We start from the raw sequence: 22,359 nt of genomic DNA on the forward strand, positions 1-22,359 counted from the left end.
CGCTCCACGACCAGCGGTGTGATTGATGTATTCAGCCTCCTATGGCCAGGGGATGAGAGGCTGCTCAGGTAGGGCCCATCTGGGCCTGAGCAGGGAGCAGGAAGCAGAGCGGCCGCAGGTCGGCAGGTCACTGGGTAGCCTGCAGCAGGGCAGGGTTCTCCTTCAGGGCGGAGCACACAAGGGGCAGCAGGTGTGGAAGACCGGCCACCAGAGAGGAGTGGAGGGAGGGGCCCACTGACCTGCGGAAGCGGGTCTCCCCACCCCCACCCTCCAAGAAAACTCAGCCAGAGGGCGAATGGAGGGAGCTCTGAGCCACAGCAGAGGACCAGAGGAAGGCTGCTGAGGGCGGAGGAGCAATGCTCAGAGCCCAGAGCCCAGCCCGGCGCGTGCCGGGGAGACCGGGCGGGAGCAGCTCGAGGCGGGAGGCCAGGCGACAGCCTGAGCACCAGTCCTGGAAAAAGCAAGCCAGGGGGGCCACGGTGCTGGTGGCGGCTCTGGAGAGGCGGGGGCGGGGGGGGAATTGAGCCGGGAAAGTGACGTGGGCGAGACCAAGGGCCCACGGGTTCCAGGGAGAGACCCAGCGAGCAGACAGACACGGAAGACAGAGAGGAGACCCAGGAAAGAGAACATGAAGTTCGGCCTCAGACCGACTGCTCTGAGGGCCAGGAGATTTCCGAATAGGCACCGGGTCCGTTGTCGTGAGCTAACGACAAATGAGGGCAAGGCCAGGGCTTTGAGGACGTGGCTGCGTCCACTAAGACTTCTCTACCCTGTATTTTAGGTTCCTGTCACCTTTGGAAAACATCTCTTGAGTTGGTCCTAGGATCTTGAATGGTCTTGTTTTTAGGGTTTTTTGGCCATGGCATGCCTGTGAGACGGCCTCTCCTCCATGCAGGCATCTCGGATTCACCTCGTGTGACCTCCCTCCTTTTCCCTGGGAAGCCTGCCTGGTTGGCCGAAGTTAACGACAGCGTGCTCATGGCTCATGCTTCCTACATTTTTGACGTGAAGGATGGAGCAAAGCTGTGTTCCACCCGACCATGTATGGAGAGCCTCTGGGACAAGGAGGAGCAGAGCCGCCCACGAAGAGCCGTGAGAGCCCGCGCACCTGGAGCCAAGTGCACGGTCAAGGCTGAAGTCAGCTCCGCACAGCCAACAGCACAGGAGAAAGGATTTTACATGAGGACGATAGAGTGGGGACTCTAACATGATCAGATCTGCGATTTTAAAATATATATTATTTTGGCCGGCACCGCGGCTCACTAGGCTAATCCTCCGCCTTGCGGCGCCGGCACACTGGGTTCTAGTCCCGGTCGGGGCACCGATCCTGTCCCGGTTGCCCCTCTTCCAGGCCAGCTCTCTGCTGTGGCCAGGGAGTGCAGTGGAGGATGGCCCAAGTGCTTGGGCCTTGCACCCCATGGGAGACCAGAATAAGCACCTGGCTCCTGCCATCGGATCAGCGCGATGCGCCGGCCGCAGCGCACCTACCGCGGAGGCCATTGGAGGGTGAACCAACGGCAAAAAAGGAAGACCTTTCTCTCTGTCTCTCACTGTCCACTCTGCCTGTCAAAATATATATATATATATAATTTCTTTTTTTAATATATTTTATTTATTTATCTGACAGGTAGAGTTACAGACAGTGAGAGAGACAGAGAGAAAGGTCTTCCCTCTGTCGGTTCACTCCCCAAATGGCCACCACAGCTGGAGCTGTGCTGATCCGAAGCCAGGAGCCAGGTGCCTCTTCCTGGTCTCCCATGCGGGTGCGGGGCCCAAGCACCTAGGCCATCCTCCACTGCCCTCCTGGGCCACAGCAGAGAGCTGGGCCGGAAGAGGAGCAACTGGGACTAGAACTGGCGCCCATATGGGATGCCGGCGCTGCAGGCAGAGGATTAACCCAGTGCGCCACAGCGCCGGCCCTAAAATATATATATATATTTTTAATTAAAGAGGCAGGGAGAGGGCAAGCAAGAGTGAGAGCGAAAGAGGGAGACGGTATGCACTCTGATGTGCTGGCTCACTTCCCAAATGCCCAGAACAGCCAGGACTGGGCTGGGCCAAAGCCAGGAGCTGGGAACTCAATCCAGGTCTCCCACAGGGGTGGCAGGGGTACAAGGACTTGAGCTACCACCTGCTGCCACCAGGGCCTGTACTGGCAGGAAGCTGGAACTGGACGCCAAGGCGGGGGCGCAAACCCAGGCCCTGGAATACAGGACACGGGTGTCTGAAGTGGCATCCTAACTGCGAGGCCGAACACCAACAGCAGATGAGCAGTTTCTTGAAGCTGATTGCAGCCATCCGCAGCGGGGAGTGAGCCCCGGGGGCTCCGCGGTGGCACAGGAAGTCGTCGGGAGGCTGGTGATGCCCGAGGAAGGCCGTGGCCCACCTGTGCTTCTCCTCTCGGGCATGGTGACGTGCCCGGTACAGGTGTTCGGACCTGTTCTCTCGCTGCTCGGTGACTCACCTCCTTTGTAAGCGTCAGCTTATTGAGGGTGGAGATTCAGTTTTGCTTTGTTTCCAGCGCTCTAAATCCCTACCGCTGGAGAGACAATGGGTATTTAGTCTGTGCCTACTGGAAATCGCCCCAGGGTGACACCTGTGAAAAGCTCACCCCAAAGTCACCTTAACTGACACTGCGAAATTGAAAATGGTTGCCATTTTGTTCTGTTTTGGGTTTCTAGACATTTGCACAGAGTACATAAAACAGAGAGGACTCTGGGGAGGGAAGCTCTCATGGTCCCATGGTGCCTGTGGACCAGCAGCGCCAGCATCACCAGCAAGAAGCTCAGAGCCCGCCCCCGGCCCACTGAGTCAGGACCAGGCACGATGCCCACCCACCTGAACGTGGGAGAAGGGCCTGGGTCTCTAAGCAGCAACACTGCACTTCCAGGTCCCTCGGAGCGTGGGGCACAACATCAGGAAGCAGAAGCCCGGGCTTCAGTCCCCGGGCTGCCACTGATGAGCTGCGTGTGTCGTGTTTTCCGTGAGAGAGCTGCCAGTCTTCCCATAGGACCCGCGCCACATCTGTTTGAAAGCCGAAGAGGCAGGCCAATTTCCGCGCACGGTTTATTTCCGGGCCTCGGCGGCTGGAGAAGGCAGAAGCTGAGCACTGATTCCAGAGCACAGGATGCCCTCGGGGTATCAGGCTCTCACGGCTGCCCCAGCAGCTTCTCTCCGGGAGAACCCTGGCCGCCTCCCTGCAGTCACCCCAGGAAGGAGCGGTCATGCCACAGGTAAGGACATGGCTCAGGGAGGTTTATGTCACTTGCCCAAGCTCCCAGGAGTTCACAGCCGATTCAGGAAACACGAAGTCCAGAAGGCTCAGCCTGGGGCCACAGCAAGGCCAGGAACAATTTGGCATGAAGACCCTCGAGGGACCCACCAGCTAGCCTTTTCTAGAAATTTCCAGCTTTGCCTAAAGTCTTCATCAGCGTTAAAAGCAGGCTGAGATGATCCAGGGAGAAGCAGGCCAGGACAACGTGCTCCGCAGACCTCCCTCTGAAGCTTGGGCCACGGGCAGAGCTGTGCGAAGACCCTGCCGGCTCCCGGCTCCCAAGGGGCCGTGGAAGTCAGGGCATTTCTGTAACCTTTATGCAAAGCCCGAGCTCAAGGGGACTCGTGCCTGTCTCGAGGGGCATGGTCTAGAGGCCTCCGGGGCCCTCCACAGCCAGTTATACATATGCAATCACAGAGTGCGGGAGGGGCTATGGTACAGGGGAGAAACAGCACTGCATGGTGTGGAGGTCATAGGCGGGATTTCAGAAAATTCATGGAAAATGGACTTGAAAGAAGTTTATTCATTTTGTCAGTTGAAAGGCAAATGGACAGAGAGACGGAGAGAAGAGAGGCCTTCCACCCACTGGTTCACTCCTCCAATGCCTGCGACAGCTGGGGCTGGGTCAGTCCGAAGCCAGGAGCCCTGAACTCCATCTGGTTCTCTGACATGGGTGGCAGGGAGCCAAGCACGTGGGCCATCACCTGCTGCCTCCCGGGGCGTGCATCAGCAGGAAGCCGGATTGGAAGAGGAGGAGCTCAAACCAGACACTCTGATGTGGCACATGGGTGTCCTGAGTGGCATCCTAACCATGAGCACAAATGCCAACCCCAGTGGGGCCGGTGCTGAGGCGAAGGGGGTAAAGCAGCCGCCTGCAGTGCTGGCATCCCATGGGTGCTGGTTTGAGTCCGGCTGCTCCACTTCTGATCCAGCTCTCTGCTATGGCCTGGGAAAGCAGTAGAAGATGGCCCAAGTCCTTAGGCCCCTGCATCCACATGGGAGACCTGGAAGAAGCTCCTGGCTCCTGGCTCTGGCCTGGCCCAGCCAATTATTGTGACCATTTGGAGAGTGAAGCAGCAGATGGAAGCTAGCTAGTTCTCTCTCTCTCTCTCTCTCTCTCTTCCTCTCTCTCTCTTCTTCTCTGTAGCTCTTTCAAATAAAAATAAACAAAATCTTTAGAAAAAAAATGCTGGCCCCCCCAAAGGGAAGTTTATTTGGTACAAAACATAACATCTTTAAAATCCATGCATAGTTTTTCATAACATTCATTTTCCACGAACTTTTTGAAGAAGTCGCCCTCCCCCATTTCTCCGAATCCTCGCATCAACTGTGCTGGTGCAACTCTGGGGCTGGGAGGCTGTGTCAGCCTCAGTGCCTTCCAATTCAGAAAGGGCTGGGAGGCTCTGGAGATGAGGGACGCAAAGCCTGGGCAGCCCACTGTCAAAGACATCTGACCTCTGAGCGGTTTATCCACACAGATCCTGGGCACTCACCCCGACGAGGCTCCCCATCAGCCAACCGTGGTTAACAACTGACTACCAATTTGCAAAATATTCTACCCCTGATGCCCAAGCCCCTCATTCAGAGCTCAGCCTTCCTCTTCATCTGAAATTTTATTTTGTCTTCCGTTCCGATGGGCGGGTGCTGCCTCACTTTGCTCATGGCGGTCCGGATGGCGGTGGTCCCATCAGCAGAACTACAACACCAAAAAGGCAACAGAGTGTGAGGGCGCTCCCAGGGACCATGAAAAAGAACGCAGAGGCTGGAGTCACAGGGACCTGAGTCCACACCCCAGCTCGGCTATGATGAGCTGTGCAACCCTGGACGAAGCATTTATCTGTAAAGTGGGGCCGTAGTGCCGGCCTGAGCAGGAATCCAATGCCCGGCACCTGGTGGGCACTCAGCTCCAGGCCTCGCAATATATTCAGTGGACGCCAACTGAATACATTGTTGGAAGCCACGGCCACGCCCCTTGTGGTCCTGCCTCTCCAGCTCATGGGAACCTGGCGTGAGGAGCTGGGGGCGGGGCAGTCAGGAGATCCTTGCGCTGAGAGCGATGACCTCAAGAGCTACCACTTATCAAGCACTGACCCGCGCTGGGCAGGACCAACATGGCTGAACCCATTTCATCCTCACCTTCCCCCCGGGAGGCAGGCACCAGCACCACTCCCATCCTCACTGGTAAAGCGGCAAGCAGCTCAGAGCGGTTCTGTGACTTGCCCAAGCTCCGCTAAGACGAGGTGCCACCACACTCAGAGCAGTGACAACCGTGGCTTCTATGTCCTGGGTACACACTGGCTTTTTTGGGGTATGGTCATACAAGTTGCTGACTGCACAAAAGAGCCTGGCAGGTTGCTGAAAACACAGGCCTTGTGCGGCCAGCTCTCCCCTCTGTGCCAGGGCTGGGCCCGTTTTCTAATTTGACCCAGGTGCCCCTTGGGGTATCAGAGGCCATGTTCCTGCTTCTCTGGGTGCTCACTTCACTGGTTCTCCAAACCGCTCTGGGAGAGAATAGCATTAATGCCCCCATTTTAAAGATGAGGAAATCCAGGCTTAGAGAGTCCGCTGAGGTCCTTTGTAAGAAAAATCGATGCTCAAGTCATCAGAAATCTGGAGCACTCCCTTCCAGTTTCCAGCCTGGGTGACTCTACACTCATCATCGAACTGCTGCCGTCACTGTCTCCCCCTCTGAGAGTGCAAACAGTATTACAGAGGGACACTTGTTGTCTGCAAGGTACGTGTGTGTGCATGAACCCTGGGAGAAGGGCTCAGGGAGCTGAGGGATGTGCTGAAGCTCACACGGTGAGGAGCGCAGGAGGAGACCCGAAACCAAGGCTCCTGACCCCCAGGCCCAGGCCCAGTGTCGTGCTCTGAGTGCCGCGGATCCTCGGGGGGCACCTGCAGCCCGCCTGGGGGCCCAGACATCGCGCAGCGCATGTGCAAGTCAGATGGCACTGGAAACCGACATTAGTCACGTGATCACACTCTGTTCTTTCAGGAGGGAGCACTTCGGGGGGAGTCTCTGTTGGGCTCCCACGCCTGAAAACCAAACCCCGTCTTCGCAGGAGCTGGGGCAGCCTGCGGTACCTCCTTGGGGAACGCCAGCCTTTTGCAGAGCTGCCGTAGGGAGGGGAGGATGGCCTGGGAGCTTCTGGGGGCTGCTGCGTTCCCCCAGAGCCCAGCCTGCCTGGCTGAGACCAGGCTCAAAGGAAACACCATCTGGGAAAGCACTTCGCCAAGAGGTGTGGTCCAGATGCCCTCTGCGGATGTCAGGAAACTGATTCCATCTGGGCTCAAATGACAGACTTGCCCATCCTGTGATAAATCGTGGGCTGCCACCACCCCCGCCCAGCTAGGTGCCCTTCCCAAAGGAAAACACGCCGGTCTCCCCAGCTGCTATTTCCGGCTCTGCAGACCCGCCCTGTGCAGGCTGGCAGCCCTCCCCTCGCACAAGCCCCTTCCAGGCTGGGGGTATACTACGCCTTCGGTGGTGCAGGGTCTGTGGATGGTAGGGGCGGAAGACACAGACATACAGACCTTCCAGCGATTGCCACACTCATTGCATAAGACAAAGGTCGTCATGGGCTCATCGGCACTGCGGGTCTGCACCTGCGACAGAGAAGAACCACTGATGAAGTCGCTCCCCTGCGCCAGGCACTGACACCCCCCCCACACACACACACTGGGAATTCCACAATGCAAGCTTTGCTCTTCTCGGGCAGCGCACAGCTCACTCCGAGCGGCTCCCTGGCTTAGCCTGACCTTGGACGTTCCCTCTGATGGATCTCTCGGAACTGATTTCCCTCTCTGGCCCGGAACTCACCTCCTGCAGGAAGTATCCCCGGACTCACCCCTGGACGTGCCTCACTGGTTAGAACCACAGTGAGCTGGAAGCACCACGGGAGGTCATCTCCCTCACCTTCCATGTTTCACAGGGGCAAGGCCTGAGGCCCAGGGAGCCAAGGGGACCTGGAGCTCACTGGAACCATTTAATGTCTTCCAGTTTCTCATCCCTTTTCCTTCCTTCCTTCCTTCCTTCCTTCCTTCCTTCCTTCCTCCCTCCCTCCCTCCCTTCTTTTTTTTAAGATTTATTAATTTGAAAAAGTTACAGAGAAAGAGGAAGAGACAGAGAGATCTTTCCTCCACTGGTTCACTCCCCCAAGTGGCCTCAACAGCCAGATCTGGGCCAGGCTGAAGCCAGGAGCCAGGAGCTTCATCTGGGTCTCTCAGATGGGTGCAGGGGCCCGAGCACTTGGCCCATCTTCCGCTGCTCTTCCCAGGCCATTAGCAGAGAGCTGGATCGGAAGTGGAGCAGCCGGGACACAAACTCGCCCATATGGGATGCCGGCGTTGCAGGCGGCGGCGTTACCCACTATGCCAGCGCGCTGGCCCCATTTCCTCATCTTCTTAACCGCATTGCTCAGATGCAGGAACCAGCTTCCCACAGCACAGTCCGGCACTTACAGATTTAACAGCTGCTCTTCTGATTTTCTCTTCTTAAAATGTTTTATTTGTTTGAAAGGCAGAAATGACAGGGAACGAGTGAGGAGGCAGAGATTTCCTATCTGCTGGTTCGCTCCCCAAATGCCTGCAATAGGCAGGCGGGGCCAGGCTGAAGCCAGGAAGCCAAGAGCCTGGAAGCCCATCCGGGTGCCCCACATGGGGGGCAGAGGCCAAAGTACTGAGCCATCACCTGCTGCCTCCCAGAGTGCACATAACAGGAAGTGGACCAAGTGGAGACTTGAGCCCCAAGTGTCCCAAGCAGTGTCTTAACCTGCTGGTCCTGATTTCCTAAGGCCAACCCTGCTCAGAGTCACTACTTCTCTGGCATTCAGTGACATCAGCGGGGAGTCTGTTGTGGGAGGCATCTCTGGGGCCGGTGAGTGAGCTCAGTATTCAGCCTGGCCCAGCCTTGTCACTGGAAACGAGTGACGCCTAAGAAAGGACAGCAGGTGGGTTTCTCTGGGGGAGAGAAAACTTGGCTACAGCAGATTCCTGCAGGGAGGCGAAACACAGGAAGCACAGCGCCGCCCTGTGGGTGGAGGTGGAGCAGGTGCAGGGGTGGGGTGGGGGGTGGAGCAGGTGCTGGCTCAACCGTGTGCCAATTCCTGAACCGGAATTCTCTGAGGGACCCCAGCTGGCAGGGCTGACTGTGCAGCCAAGACTAGACAGCAATTAGAATCCAGGAGCACGGCAGCTCCTGGGGCATGTGTGACCCGGAAACAAGATGGCCCCCTCCAGCCTGCCACAATGCCCTAGGCCAGAGGACAAGGGCCTTCGCCCTCAGCACTGGAGGCTAAATCCCTCGGGCCTCACCGACCACATGGGCTGCATCGCAGGCAGAAAGGTCTGGGTCTGGGTCTGGCCACAGTGCCACCTCTGCCACCCTGTGCAAACCCATCTAGCCCATCGGGGCCTCAGTTTTGAAAGGCAGAGAAATAGGCAGGGAGAGAGGGCGAGGGAGGGAGAAGGAGAGAGATCTGCCAACCACTGGTTCACTCCCCAAATGCCCAGAACAGCCAGTGCTGGACCAGGCCAAAAGCAGGAGTTAGGAACTCCATCTGAGTCTCCTGTGTGGGCTGGCAGGGACCCAAGTAGCAGGGCCATCATCCACCACCTTCTCAGGCACATTAGCAGGAAGCTGGACTGGAAGCAGAGCAGCCAGGACTTGAACCGGCACTGCAATATGAGATGTGGGTGCCCCAAGTGGCGGCTTATCCCATTGCACCCCAACAACCACCCCTAGGCCTCCATCTCTTCCTGTGTATAATGAGGAAGCCAGGTTTTACATTGTTAAGGTTCCCTCCAGCTATCTGTGACCAGAGGTTCTGTTCCCAATGAGTCTGGTTTTTAATCTCACTGCTGAGCAGTCCAGGACACACTGGCCACGCCTCACAGGCACCAGCTGGGTGACTCGAGGCACAGGTGCACCGCGTGGTATTCATGGCTTGCCCTTCTCCCGGCAGCCCAGGGAGCTGAAGCCCCATCTCCCCTCTGGCCCTGCTTTCCCACCTCCATGGCCCTGCGGCCCCCTGCACCCAGGCCCTCTCCCCGCTGCTGATACCTGGTTATAGGTGCAGTTCTTCTTCTTGCATTTGCTGCACTGGAAGAGGTCGGTGGTGGTGCCGCCGGTCTTGGCCATCTGGTGCTCGCGGATGGCCTCCTGGGTCATGGCGTTCCTCAGCTCCCTCAGCTCGTCGCTGGCCATTTCCTGGAGAGAAAGGAGTCTGCCCCTCAGGGCTGGGGTCCTGCAGCAGCCCGGCCCAGCCCTGGCTTCCTGAGAGCTGAACAGAGCCGGAGGAGGGTGCTGGCTTCAGGACAAAGGGCCGGATGAAGGCCTGGACTCCTGGCCCCGTCTTAACGAGAAAAGGTCACACTTGGAGGCTGTGGCTAGCCAGAACCTGGGTCTCAACTACCCATGACTCACTGTTGCCATCTGACCCCAGCAAGACCCCGAATCTCCCAGGCAACTACCTGCTCCCCTGGAAATGCGCATCACGGAACACTGTTCTCTCTCTTTTTGAGAGGCACGCGCGCGCACACACACACACACACACCGACAACTCATGCACTTCAACCAGCATCCTAATGGCTAGGCCAAATGCCTGCTCCCAGAACATCTTTTAGTAGGAGTTCCTATAAAACCATCTCCTGTCTCCCACCAGCTCACCGTGGACACGCAGCGTCTGCACCTGGGGCCTCCCTTCTCTGCCCATCTCCCTGGCCACCTGCCTCCCCTTAAGCCTCCGGCAGAGGACAGCAGAGATGGCGACACTCAAACCAGCGAGAGCTCTGGTTAAGGTTGGTTTGGGGGGAAGGAGAACGGCTGAAGCCATGGTGACTTGCCACTAGGTGAACATTCCCCCTGACATTATCCACCCTGGCTCCTTAAGCCACAGAGAACAGGGCTGGTGGGGAAGCCGGGTGATTTCAGGGTGCTGACTCTGCACTGTAACCACTCGGGCTTCTAAGTATTTATCTGAGTGGCAGAGAGACACAGACAGACAGATGAAGAGTGAGAGAGGGCCCACCTGCTGCTTCACCCCCAAATGCCTGTGACAGTCCTGTGACAGTTGGGGGCGAGCTGAGCAGAAGCTGGGAGCTGGGAACTCCATCCGGCCTCTGCCGTGGGTGGTAAGAACCCGGTTACCGCTCCCTCCCAGGGCTGACGTGAGTGGGAGCCGGGAGTTGGAGCTGAAACTGGGTATCAAACCAGGCGCTCCGATGGGGGCTGCAGGCACTTTAACAACTGCCAGGGCTGGGGCCTTTCATTTTCTCCCAGAAGTCACCTGGAGATTTAGAGCATCATTCGTGGGCCACACACAGTCATCAGCTAAAACATTAGCCTGCTACAGATTCACTGAATTTCGAGTCTCGCCTTGGAAGACCAGACCCAATGATTTTATGGATTTTTTTTTTTTTTTGACAGGTAGAGTTATTGACAGTGTGAGAGAGAAACAGAGAGAAAGGTCTTCCTTTTTCCATTGGTTCACCCCCCAATGGCCGCTGTGGCCGGCGCACCGCACTGATCCGAAGCCAGACGCTTCCTCCTGGTCTCCCATGCAAGTGCAGGGCCCAAGGACTTGGGCCATCCTCCACTGCCCTCCCGGGCCACAGCAGAGAGCTGGACTGGAAGAGGAGTAACTGGGACAGAATCTGGCGCCCCGACTGGGACTAGAACCTGGGGTGCCAGAGCCACAGGCAGAGGATTAGCCTAGTGAGCCGTGGCACTGGCCCTGCTCTAGGCTTCTTGATAGATTCCTATGAATTTAGAACGCTGAGGACAGGCCCAGGAATATGAATTTTTATTAGTGCATCAAGTTATTCCTTTTTTAAAAAAACAAAAAACTATGTGGTGGCTGGCGCTGTGGCACAGCAGGTTAATCCACGGCCTGTGGTGCTGCCATCCCATATGGATGCCAGTTTGAGTCCTGGCTGCTCCACTTCTGATCCAGCTCCCTGCTGATGGCCTGGGAAAGCAGCAGAGAATGGCCCAAGTACTTGGGCCCCTGCACCCATGTGGGAGACCTGGAAGAAGCTTTGGTCTGGTCCAGCCCTGGTCGTTGTGGCCATGTGGGGAGTGAACCAGCAGATGGAAGATCTTTCTGTCTCTCCTCCTCTCTCTGTAACTCTTAAATAAGTAAATAAATCTTAGAAAAAAAAATATGTGAAAGGCAGCATGACAGAAGGAGGGGGGGAGAGAAAGAGGAAGAGAGACAAGGAGGGAGAGAGATCTTTGGTCTCCCCGGTGGGTGGTGGGGACTCAGGCATCTGGGCCATCTTCTGCTGCCTTCCCAGGCACACCAGCAGGGAGCCGGATCAGAAGCCGAGCAGCCAGGACTTGCACTGGTGCTTCGATATGGGATGCCGGCCTTGCAAGCAGCAGCTTAACCTGCAGCGCTGCAACACTGCCCCTCAGGTTATTCTTGAGCACCTTGATGCTGAAGTTCCAGTGTGTAAAGTTTAAGAGCTTGATTCCAACCAATGACAGGAATATATAGGAAAATAAGCCAAACCAAGAGCTGTGTAAGTAAAAAGCAACTGACTGTAATTTGGGGGAGGGTTCCAGAGTATAATGCATTATGTCACTCAAAATGTATTAGATGCTGAGTTCCTGAATGCCTTTAACGACTTCCGCGTGCTGTAAGCTGACTTTGGCTGTGGGGGTCGCTAATCTAGCACACGTCAATGTCCATGGAATAATAAATACCCCCACGATGGCCAATTTCAAGCTACGAATGTGATGTGTCCGAATGCAGAGTAGGGATCTGCTCTCTTGAGGCGGTGGAGCTGGCTGGGGTGCACCCCTGCCTCTGAGCCCCAAGGACTCAGGTATGAAGATCCAGTTCCTGCCCCCAGGCAGTGCTGATCTGGCAGTGTAGCCAAGACAAACACAGCGCTGCAAGAAAGGAAAAGCAGGAGGAGAGCAAAGCCAGACAGAGCGCAGGGAGCGGCGCAGCCCGCGGCGGCCAACTGCCTGGCGGTAGGCTGTCATCAAGAGCTGTATCTTAACCCAAGCTCGCAAGGCAGTGCTCCTAAAGGGGACGGCCCCCTCCCAAACAGAGTAGCAGACGCAGAAGATCCAAGAATAAGGGCAGCGTGTTCGGAGAAGGGCATTTTAGGGTGGGTTCAAGTTGAGTGGTGTGGGAGACACTGCAGAAGGAGGGTCTTGTGTGTCAGCTACGAATCCAGAAGACAAAAGTCCAGCCACCCACCCACCCTCCCACCTACCCAGCCACCCACTTACCTACCCCACCCAGCCTCATTTAGCATGAAGCAGCACTGAAGACACACAAAGGGCACTACTATAGGAAATAAGGCCAAAGGGAACCGGGAGAATCCTGTAGGCTACTTGACTGTCGTGGACCGCTGATCTTTGAGAAATTCCAGTCTCGATCAAGTCTGCAGAGGGCTGGGGAAGGCTCCAGAAAAGGCGCTCCTGTGGCCACGTTGGGCCACGGGCGGTCTGATTCCAAGGAGGCAGGTGCTGAGTTGCCATGGCAGCTCTGCTTGTGGGGCCCACGGTGTGTTGTACGTATTTATTTTACAACAAAAGAATCGCGTCTCTCATCGGTGCTAAAGCGCTGGCTGCCCTTGCACAAGGGAATATTTGTAATTATGCTCTGTGTAGGGCAGTCTGCTGCGGAACAGTGAGAGAGGAGGCCAAAGGAAAATGCGGCCCGGCATGAAGGAAGTAGAGCAGGAGGATGCCCGGGGTCCTCACCCTTTCGTACTCGGTTAGAACGGGGCTCGATGTGAGCTCAGTGGATTCTTGCTGAGCGCTCATGCCCTAGCAGGTGCTGTCCTCAGCGCTGGGTGAGCTGCGGACGGACAAGAGCCCCTTCTCAGGGTGCTGACGGGACAGAGGGAGGAGGGGGAGGAAAGGGGGCATCGGGCAAACAGGGAAAGAGACACAGAGAGGGAGCCTGGGAGACAGAGCTGCCATGGAAACCCCATCCACTAAGTCCTCACTCAGCTGTTATTTTTCTCATTGAAGCAAACGTTTGTCTATATTTATTTTTTTAAAAAGATTTTTTATTTGAAAGGCAGAGTTACACAGAGAGGAGAGACAGAAAGAGAGAGATCTTCCAACAGGTGGTTTACTCCCTAGTTGGCTGCAAAGGCCAGGGCGGAGCCGGGCCGAACCCAGGAGCTTAGAGCTTCTTCCAGGTCTCCCACGTGGTTGCAGGGGCCCAAGCACTTGGGCCATTCACTGCTGCTTTCCCAGGTGCATTAGCAGGGAGCTGGCTCGGAAGTGGAGCAGCCGGGATTCTAACAGTCGCCCATATGGGATGTCGGCACTGAAGGCCAGGGCTTCAGATGGGAACATTTTTCTGCCAAGGATCATTTGGATATTTATAACATCATGTGCTGGCCATACAAAATGATCAACTTAAAAATTAGCCTGCTAAGGGGCCAGTGCTGTGGTGCAGCAGGTTAAGCCTCTGCCTGCAGTGCCAGCGTCCCATCTGGGTGCTGGTTCGAGGCCGACCACTCCATTTCTGATCCAGCTCCCTGCTAACTCCCATCCCTGGGAAAGCAGGATGGCCCAAGTGCTTGGGCCCCTGCACCCGCATGGGAGACCTGGAAGAAGCTCCTGGCTCCTGGCTTCAGCCTGGCCCAGCCCCAGCCATTTGGGGAAAGAACCAGCAGATAAAAGATCTCTCTCTTTAATTCTGAATTTCAAATAGACAAATAAATCTTTAAAAAAATTTAGCCTCGGCCGGTGCTGTGGCATAGCAGGTAAAGCCAGCGCCTACAGTGCTGGCATCCCACATGGACGCTGATTTGTGTCCTGGTTGCTCTACTCCAATAAAACTCCCTGCTGTGGCCTGGGAAAGCAGTAGAAGATGGCCCAAGTGCTTGGGCCCTTGCACTCCCGTGGGAGACCCAGAGGAAACTCCTGGCTCCTGGCTTCAGATTGGCACAACTCCGCCTGTAGCAGCCATTTGGGGAGTGAACCAGTGGATGGAAGACCTCTCTCTTTCTTTGCCTCTCTGTAAATCTGCCTTTCTTTTTCTTTTTAAAGATTTTATTTATTTATTTGAGAGGTAGAGTTACAGACAGTGAAAGGAAGAGACAGAGAGAGGTCTTCCTTCCATTGGTTCACTCCCCAAATGGCCACAACGGCCAGAGCTGCGCCGATCCTAAGCAGGAGCCAGGTGCTTCTTCCTAGTCTCCCATGTGGGTGCAGGGGCCCAAGGGCTTGAGCCATCTTCTACTGCTCTCCCAGGCCACAGCAGAGAGCTGGATTGGAAGAGGAGCAGCCGGGACTAGAACCAGCGCCCATATGGGCTGCCAGTGCAGCAGGCAGAGGATTAACCTACTGCGCCATGGCACCGACCCTTGCCTTTCAAATAAATAAATAAATAAATAAATAAATTTCTTAAAAAATTAGCATGCTACAGATTTATTGGATTTTAAGTTCTGCCTTGGCAGGGCCAGACCAAATGATTTTGTGGGCCAGATACTCCCACCTGTTTTAAACAACTCACATAGGAGGTACCTTTAAACAGTTCACAGAAAATCTGTGTTTTTGAAACCACTATGCATGAATTTAAGACAAATTTTTATAATAAAAAAGAAACTTGCTTTTCAATCCATTTCGCACAAACGTCTTAAAGTGCCCTCCTGTGTTAACTCACTTCATTCCTCACGAGATGGCTGGAATCAGCATCTATGTCCCACAGGTGGAAAGCACAGGTGCAGTTCGAAGCCAGGCGGTCTGGCCCGGCTCCTAAGCGTCTAACCAGAGCCCTGCACTTCCTCAAACAGGTCCGTTCCCTTCTCGGCCCTTTCCTGACCCCTCTGAGCTGAGTCACCCCTTCCTTCCCGAGGGCTGCCAGGCCGGCTCCATCACAGCACTTAGCACTCCGTGTGGGTGCCGCACACATGTGGGGATGTCTCTGTCTCCCCAGTGGGGACTGCTATGCTGTCGTGGGCCCAGAGCTGGGTACAGGCCTCATCAAGAGAAGAGGGAGGCAGACGACAAAGCAGGGAGGAGCCGGGGCTCTGGGGCCAGTCTGCTCTTGGCTTCAACACTTCCTAGCTATGTGCAAGGATAAATCAGTTTTCTCTTTTGAGCCTCGGCTCCTTATCTGTGAAGGGGGACAGTGAACACTTCCACCGTAGAGCTTGATGCTGTGTGTGCACCATCCCAATGTCCCAGAAACCCCAGGACAGGCTGGAAAAGCCCCCCCCCGAGGCTCATCTCTGCTGGGGTACAAGCCACAGCCATCAGACCTGGGCAAAGCTGGTGGGGCCTCGCCTCCCGCCCACCGCGCCCAGGCCGCCGCCCTCACCTCTGCCGTCATCTTGGCGATCAGCCCGGCGGAAATGGCCCCGCTGAGCACATTGCGCCTCAGGCCGGGGTTCCTGGGGTCCTTGAGGTTGCTGATTCGGCTGCGCACGCGGTTCCGGTACTTCATGTCCGTGCCCTTGAGCTCCTGGTAGATATGTGATGGGGCCAAGGGTCAAGGGTCAAGAAGCCAGTGGGAGGGGCACAGAGGGTGGGAGCCTTGCCTTGGAGACCCTGGGCCAGCTCTTCTCATTGGACTTCTCCAGGGGTCAGACTCCCAGTGTGGGGGGGTGGTCTCACTGGGGCATCTGGGGTCAACCAAGTATAGGGACAGGAAACAGCTCCTGGGGGAAGATCAGATCATAGCAAGCACCCTGGGAACAGGCATCCTGGGTTTGTCTGATCTCCGGGGAGGCACACGAACTCTCTGTGCCTCAGTTTCTTATTTATAAAACACAGGGCTCTAAGGAGGAGTCCGTGAGCTCAGCTGCAGGAGGCTCTAGCGTGGTTTCTGGAGGGAATCAGATGCTCACAGCTGGGGGCTGCGAGATGACCACAGCTCCCGTCAGTCAGGGCCCCTGGAGACAGAGTCCAGATGTCAGCGGCTCTGAGCAGGACTGCAACAAAGGACTCACTGCACTTGGCCCAACGGGGTGTTTCTAGAACCTAGATCCGCACCCCCCCCCCCCCCCCCCCCGCCCTGCACGATGTCCACCAGCACTCGTAGGGCCCCCACTTTGGGAACTGCTGGTCACAGTCACTTCTCCCAGCAACAGATGAGGAAGCTGAGGCTTAGAAAGGCTCTTGCTCAAGGTCACAGCCAATTCCGGGCAGAGACAGGCTGGAAGCCAGACCTCTTCTAAGGGTACTGCTCTCCCCACCCCCAGCAGGAAGCCGCGGCTGGGCTCCAACCACTGTCCACACACTGACTCCTGGGAAGGCTCCCTCACCCCAGGAGCCTTCCCGGCCTCCCCCAACCCCACATCCCCTGGAGGAGTTCAGCAAACAATGAGCCCCTGAGCCAAGCAGAATCAGGAAGACAAAGCCGTGGCTGGGAAGAAGCACGCCCAGGGAGAGGCTGCAGGAAGGTGGGGATGTGGGGCACGCCGGCTTGCCAGGACAGCGGGGCGGGAGGCGGTGCCAGGTCTTGCTTCTGCGACTGACGAGTTAGTGCTGTCAGTACAGTGAGTGTGGAGAGAATATACCACAATGCACTGGAAACCAAACCAGGCGCCTCCAAGTGGGCCATTTGGGTTTCTGCAGTGTCTGTCGACAAGTGGGGGCATCAGTGTTTCCTGACTCCTCCACTTCCCAAGATCACAGGGAGGACCAGAGGGAGAGCAGTCTCGGGCACCACCAACCCCTCAGGGGGCGTGTGTGCCCCGTGCATGCCCTGCGAGGGCACTTCAAAGAGTTTATGGAAAATGGAATTAAAAGATAAGTCTATTTTGATGCAAATTTTTTTTTGAAATCTAGGCATACACAGGCTCTTCATAAAGTCACCAGAAAATGAGAATTATAAAGAAACTGGACAGTTTCAAATTTTTTTGCACCAAAATGAACATCTTTTTTGAAAAAAAATTGTATGTATTTATTTGACAGGCAGTGAGAGAGAGGAGTGTTAGTAAAATGGTGCAGTCTTATCTATGGTGCGATCTATACCCTGACACCACCCTAGGCTCTAGCACCCCCCACCCCCCGCCACTGCTGGAAGCCAGGTGGCCACATGGCCCAAACACCGGTGTCAGCCCACCCCCATCCTAATGGGATTCGCTGCTCCTACTTCCCTGCCCACCCTCTGGCAAAGTTTTAAAAGGACCTGCTCCTGAACACGTGGCTCTCTCTCTGTCTCTTGATCTCTCTCTCACTCTCTCTCTTACGCTCGCCTTCTCTTTTTCCTTCTTTGCCCCTTCCCTTCACTCTGTCAGGTTTCCCCCAGTACACCCTTTCCCCTGTTCCGCTGTCTGGTGTGTTTTGTGGCCTTACAAGGAGAGACAGTGAGGAGGAAGCACCTGGCTCCTGGTTTCGGATCGGCACAGCGCTGGCCAGAGCGGCTATTTGGGGAGTGAACCATCAGAAGGAAGACCTCCCTCTCACTGTCTATAACTCTACCTGTCAAATAAATAAAAAACAAACAAACAAACAAAAAACAAGGAGAGACAGTGAAAAAGATCTTCCATCCATTGGTTCACTCCCCAAATGGCTACCATGGCCAGGGCTAGGCCTGTTTGAAGCCAGGAGCCAAGAGCTTCTTCTGGGTCTCCCACGTGGGTGCAGGGGCCCACGGACTTGGGCCATCTTCTACTGCTTTCCCAGGCCATAGCAGAGAGCTGGATCAGAAGAGGAGCAGCCAGGACTAGAACTGCACCACAGCGCCGGCCCCCAAACTTATTTTTAAAGTATTTTTTATTTGAGAGACAGAGAGAGGGAGATGGACAGTCATACAGAGAGAGCTCACATCTGCTGGTTAATACCTGCAATAGCAGGGGCTGGGTTGTAGTTGAAGCCAGGAGCTAGAAACACAATCCAGGTCTCCCCACGTGGGAGGCAGGAGCAAGGACTCTGATGTGGAACTCAGGTGTCAATCATTTTTTTAAAATTTTTTTCTTATTTCTTTCTTTTTTTTTTTTTTTTGTGGTGGTGGTGGTGGTTGTGCTTTGTGGGGGGCGGGGGGGCTGTCACCACCCTCCCAGGAGAGGTGGGGGAGGGCGCCCGGGTGCAGCTGGCCGGCTGGCACAGGGCAGTCACAGAGGCGAAGTGTGTGTGTGTGTGTGTGCTGGGGAGAAGGGCGCGCGCGAAAGTGTCTCAATCATTAGGGTAACTGTCTGCTACAAACTTCTTATTTTCTTAAAGTTTTTATTTACTGGGGGCAATGCCGGCATCCCAAAGGAGCTGGACCAGGTCGAAGCCAGGAGCCAGGAGCTTCTTCCAGGTCTCCCATGTGGGTGCAGGGGCCCAAGGACTTGAGCCATCTTGCACTGCGTTCCCAGATTCACTAGCAAGGAGTTGGATTGGAAGCAGAGCAGTCGGGATTCGAACCAACACCCCTATGGGATGCTGGCATTGCAGGCAGTGGTTTAACCCACTGTGCTTCAGCTCCGGCCCCTACAAACTTATCTTTTATTTACATTTTCCCACAAGATTTTTGAAGAACCCTTGTGTTGGTCCAGGGTGGCTGCAAGGAGGACAGGTGTTTTCTGCGACACAGAGCGTTCAAGTCCCCAGAGTTATCCTCCCCGGCTCAGAACAGAGCGGAGGGGCTTGCTGGGGCTCTGACCTCCTCTCCTTTAGAGAGCGGATTTGGTGCAGGATGGAGGGAGGAGAGAGGTGGGGGAGCGAGGGAGGTGGAACTACGTAGGGAAACTTGCAGGAACTGTACAGGTGGATATCAGAGTGGGTCCTAGAGGGGAGAGGGAAGCAGGCTCTGTCTGCAGACTGGCCCCTGGCCCTTCTCAGGTAACACCAGGGGGCCTCAAAAGTGTCCTTTCCCCCTCTCCCCTGGGGATTGTCCCCCTCCCTCCACACCTCCTTATCTCTGACAGGCAAACCTTCCTCTGCAGTAAAAGACATTCCATGCACCCATTCCCAGGGGGCACTGTGGCGAGGGACTGTTTTCTCCCAAGCCCAACATCTTTTGGTGCAATGGGCCAATATCGCAGGGGCAAACTTCTGCAGTCTGCACATGGCCCCTTTGAGATGGGACGTAGGAGAGGGACGTAGAGAATGAGTTCAGCACATGGAGTCCAAGGACCAAGGCTCTCAGTCCAGCTCAGACATCCAGTAGTTCCCAAGCCTCAGTTTCCCCATCTGTCTCATGGAGGGAGGAAGTGCCAACTGCCTGGTGCACATCAAGGAGTCAAAACTGGAGCTGGAGCTGGCGTTGTGGCGCAGCAGGTTAACCTCCACTGGGATGCTGGCATCTCGGATGAGCACTGGTTCAAGTCCTGGCTGCTCTGCTTCCGATCAGTTCCCTGAGCAGGCAGCAGAGGATGACCCAGCGTAGGCCCCTGCTACCCACCTGGGAGCTCCAGGCTCCTGGCTTCAGCCCAGCCCAGCTCCTGCTGTTGTGGGCATTTGGGGAGTGAACAAGCAAATGGAAGCTCTCTCTCCCTTTGTCACTCTTTCAAATAAATGAATAAATCTTTTTTTTTTTTTAAGGAGCTGTTATCATGGGAGGATGGAAGAGAGGGAAAGGGTAGGTACGTCCTCTCTGTGGACCCAGGAGGTAACAGGATGACCGACTGAGATAAGGCAGGGCACGCCTGTCTGGCCCAGCAGGGGAGCCTCGTGGGTCGAGAGTCACTCGTGCTGGGTTCTAATCCCAACTCTGCCATTGCTAGGTGAGCTCTGGTGAATGTCTTAATCTCTCTGAGCCTCAGCCACCTCACCTATAAAACTGGATAAAGCAGGGAGCCCAACTCAGAGTCGTTCTCAACAAGGAAGGAGGTCCTGTTCTACAGCGGCTGAACAACAGGCTGGCAGGTGCAACACTAACAACAGATGTTCGCTAGGATGAGGGGCTCTGGGTCAGAGCAGGGAGCTGTCCCCGGGTCCCCGGCCCTTGGGAGGCTGCTCCGGGACAGCTCAGACACCCACAGCCCCAGCACAACTCAAGGATATGATCTTCGATCTCTGAGGCCATCTTGTCACAGTTGACTCCATAGTCCTTGTAATCATCTAGAAGATACGGGGAAACGGAGGCGTGAGCCAGACATGACCTTGGCAGTGCTGCCTGCTTGTCCTGGGGACAAGGCTGTTGCTGTACTGCCCCGCGCCTGCCCGCTGTGGGCTCCCCCTTCCCGCCCATCCCCAGCTGGGCCCACTTACCTTCTGCCTTCAGGGCCGCAGACAGCATCTCCACACACTTGTCCCGGACGGAGTCCCCCGTGAGATAGCAGGGGGCCAGGAGGCAGACGGAGGGGGCGAACGTGGGAGTGGAAGGGCTGCTGGGTGTTTTGGGGGTCTCGGCTTTCGGCTTGCTGCTGTTTGATCTGAGGGTGACAGTCAGTAACAGACATTGTGACGTTAAGTGAATAAAGGAGTCATCGAGTCCTGTTCTAGACGCTTCCTGCATGGCTTCCTCCAACCCCTGAGAGAGCCGTAAGAGCCAGGGACTACTTTAGGCACTCGATGTGGATCGTCTCATTTCATCCTCCTAACAACCCCACCAGGACGAAGCTATTCCTGTCCTTACCTTAGAGATATGTTTCAAAGTGCGTTTTACCTATTATTTCTTTTTAAAGATTTATTTATTTCTTTGAAAGTCAGAGTTACACAGAGAGAGGAGAGGCAGAGAGAGAAAGAGAGGTCTTCCATCCGCTGGTTCACTCCCCAATTGGCTGCAATGGCCGGAGCTGTGCCTATCCAAAGCCAGGAGCCAGGAGCTTCCAGGTCTCCCATGCGGGTGCAGGGGCCCAAGAACTTGGGCCAAATTATACTGCTTTCCCAGGCCATCAGCAGGGAGCTGGATTGGAAGTGGAGCAGCCGGGACTCAAACCAGAGCCCATATGGGATGCTGGCGCTTCAGGCCAGGGCGTTAACCCACTGTGCCACAGCGCCAGTCCCTACCTATTATTTTTAAAAAGAATTTATTTATTCATTTGAAAGGTAGAATAACAGAGAGAGAGAGAGAGAGAGAGAGAGAGAGAAATATCCCATCTGCTCATTTGTTCCCCAAATGCCCCAACAGCTAGGAATAGGCCAGGCCAAAGCCATAGCTAGCAACTCCAGTTGGGTCTCCCATGTGGGCAGCAGGAACACAAGCACTCGGGACATCACCTACTGCTGACCAAGTGCGTTAGCAGGACGCTGGATCAGAAGCACAGAGATCTGGGACCCGAACCAGGCCCTCTGATGCAAGATGCAGGGGTAACAAGCAGCGGCTTAACTCACTGCAAAACACCTGCTTCTCACAGGGATTTGAGAGACAGAAGCATTTACAGAGATGCTGGGCTCAGGTCACACACCTGAAGCAGAATTCAAACACGGGCAGCCGGACCCCCGGGGCACCCACGCTCTTAACTAATCAGTTTCTACTCATCCTAGAAGAGTGGAGTCTGCCCATGACCTCCTTTCCCCAGCCTGACTTTGCATCCACTGTGTCACCAGACACCCCCGGAACCCTGGGGTTTTCGTGTTCTCTATGGCCCTGAAGCCCCTCGAAGGGGTGTGTGTTGCCACAGGGTTGGTGAGCAGGGGAGAGGAGGCTCTGCCCTCCGTAAGGTTCACGTTTTCAGTTCCTAAGCATTTACCCCAGAGGAATTCGCTAGCTTTTCTTCACTTTTTATTTTAAAGACTTATTTATTTATTTGAAAGTCAGAGTTTTACACACACACACACACACACAGAATCAGAGGTCTTCCATCTGCTGGTTCACTTCCCAAATGGCTGCAACTGCTGGGGCTGGGCCAGGCCAGAGCCAGGAGCCAGGAGCTTCTTCTGGGTCTCCCACGTGGGTGCAGGGGCCCAGGCACTTTGCCAGGTGCATTAGCAGGGAGCTGGATTGGAAGAGGAACAGCCAGGATACCAACTGCCGCCCATGTGGGATGTCAGCAATGCAGGCAGAAACTTAGCCTATTATGGGATGTCAGCAATGCAGGCAGAAGCTTAGCCTATGACACCACAGCGCTGGCCCCAGATGCAGGCTTCCTGACCGGCAGATGCATCGCTAGGCCAAATGCTCACCTTCTACTTATTTGCTTAATGCAGTTTGAAACTTACAGCTCTGAGTTAACGTATCTTGGATTCTACCCACCCCTGCCTGACCACCGGGCAGCCTGGAAGTAGG

At 55.5% G+C, this 22,359-nt stretch overlaps 1 protein-coding gene across 1 annotated transcript in view; it reads right to left on the minus strand.

The window, feature by feature from the left end:
- Positions 1-3,803: 3,803 nt before the first annotated feature.
- Positions 3,804-22,359, minus strand: part of TCEA3 (transcription elongation factor A3) — a 45,171-nt gene continuing 26,615 nt past the window's right edge. Inside the window, exons 6-11 of the mRNA XM_062190615.1 lie at positions 20,400-20,563; positions 20,188-20,249; positions 15,577-15,726; positions 9,339-9,485; positions 6,812-6,883; positions 3,804-4,970 (exon numbers count right to left, since the gene is read on the minus strand). Of these exons, the coding sequence (XP_062046599.1) occupies positions 4,962-4,970; positions 6,812-6,883; positions 9,339-9,485; positions 15,577-15,726; positions 20,188-20,249; positions 20,400-20,563 (604 nt within the window). The 3' untranslated portion in view covers positions 3,804-4,961. The remainder of the gene's footprint in view (positions 4,971-6,811; positions 6,884-9,338; positions 9,486-15,576; positions 15,727-20,187; positions 20,250-20,399; positions 20,564-22,359) is intronic.

The sequence above is a fragment of the Lepus europaeus genome, chromosome 5 (assembly GCF_033115175.1).
Source record: "Lepus europaeus isolate LE1 chromosome 5, mLepTim1.pri, whole genome shotgun sequence".
Classification (NCBI taxonomy): domain Eukaryota; kingdom Metazoa; phylum Chordata; class Mammalia; order Lagomorpha; family Leporidae; genus Lepus; species Lepus europaeus.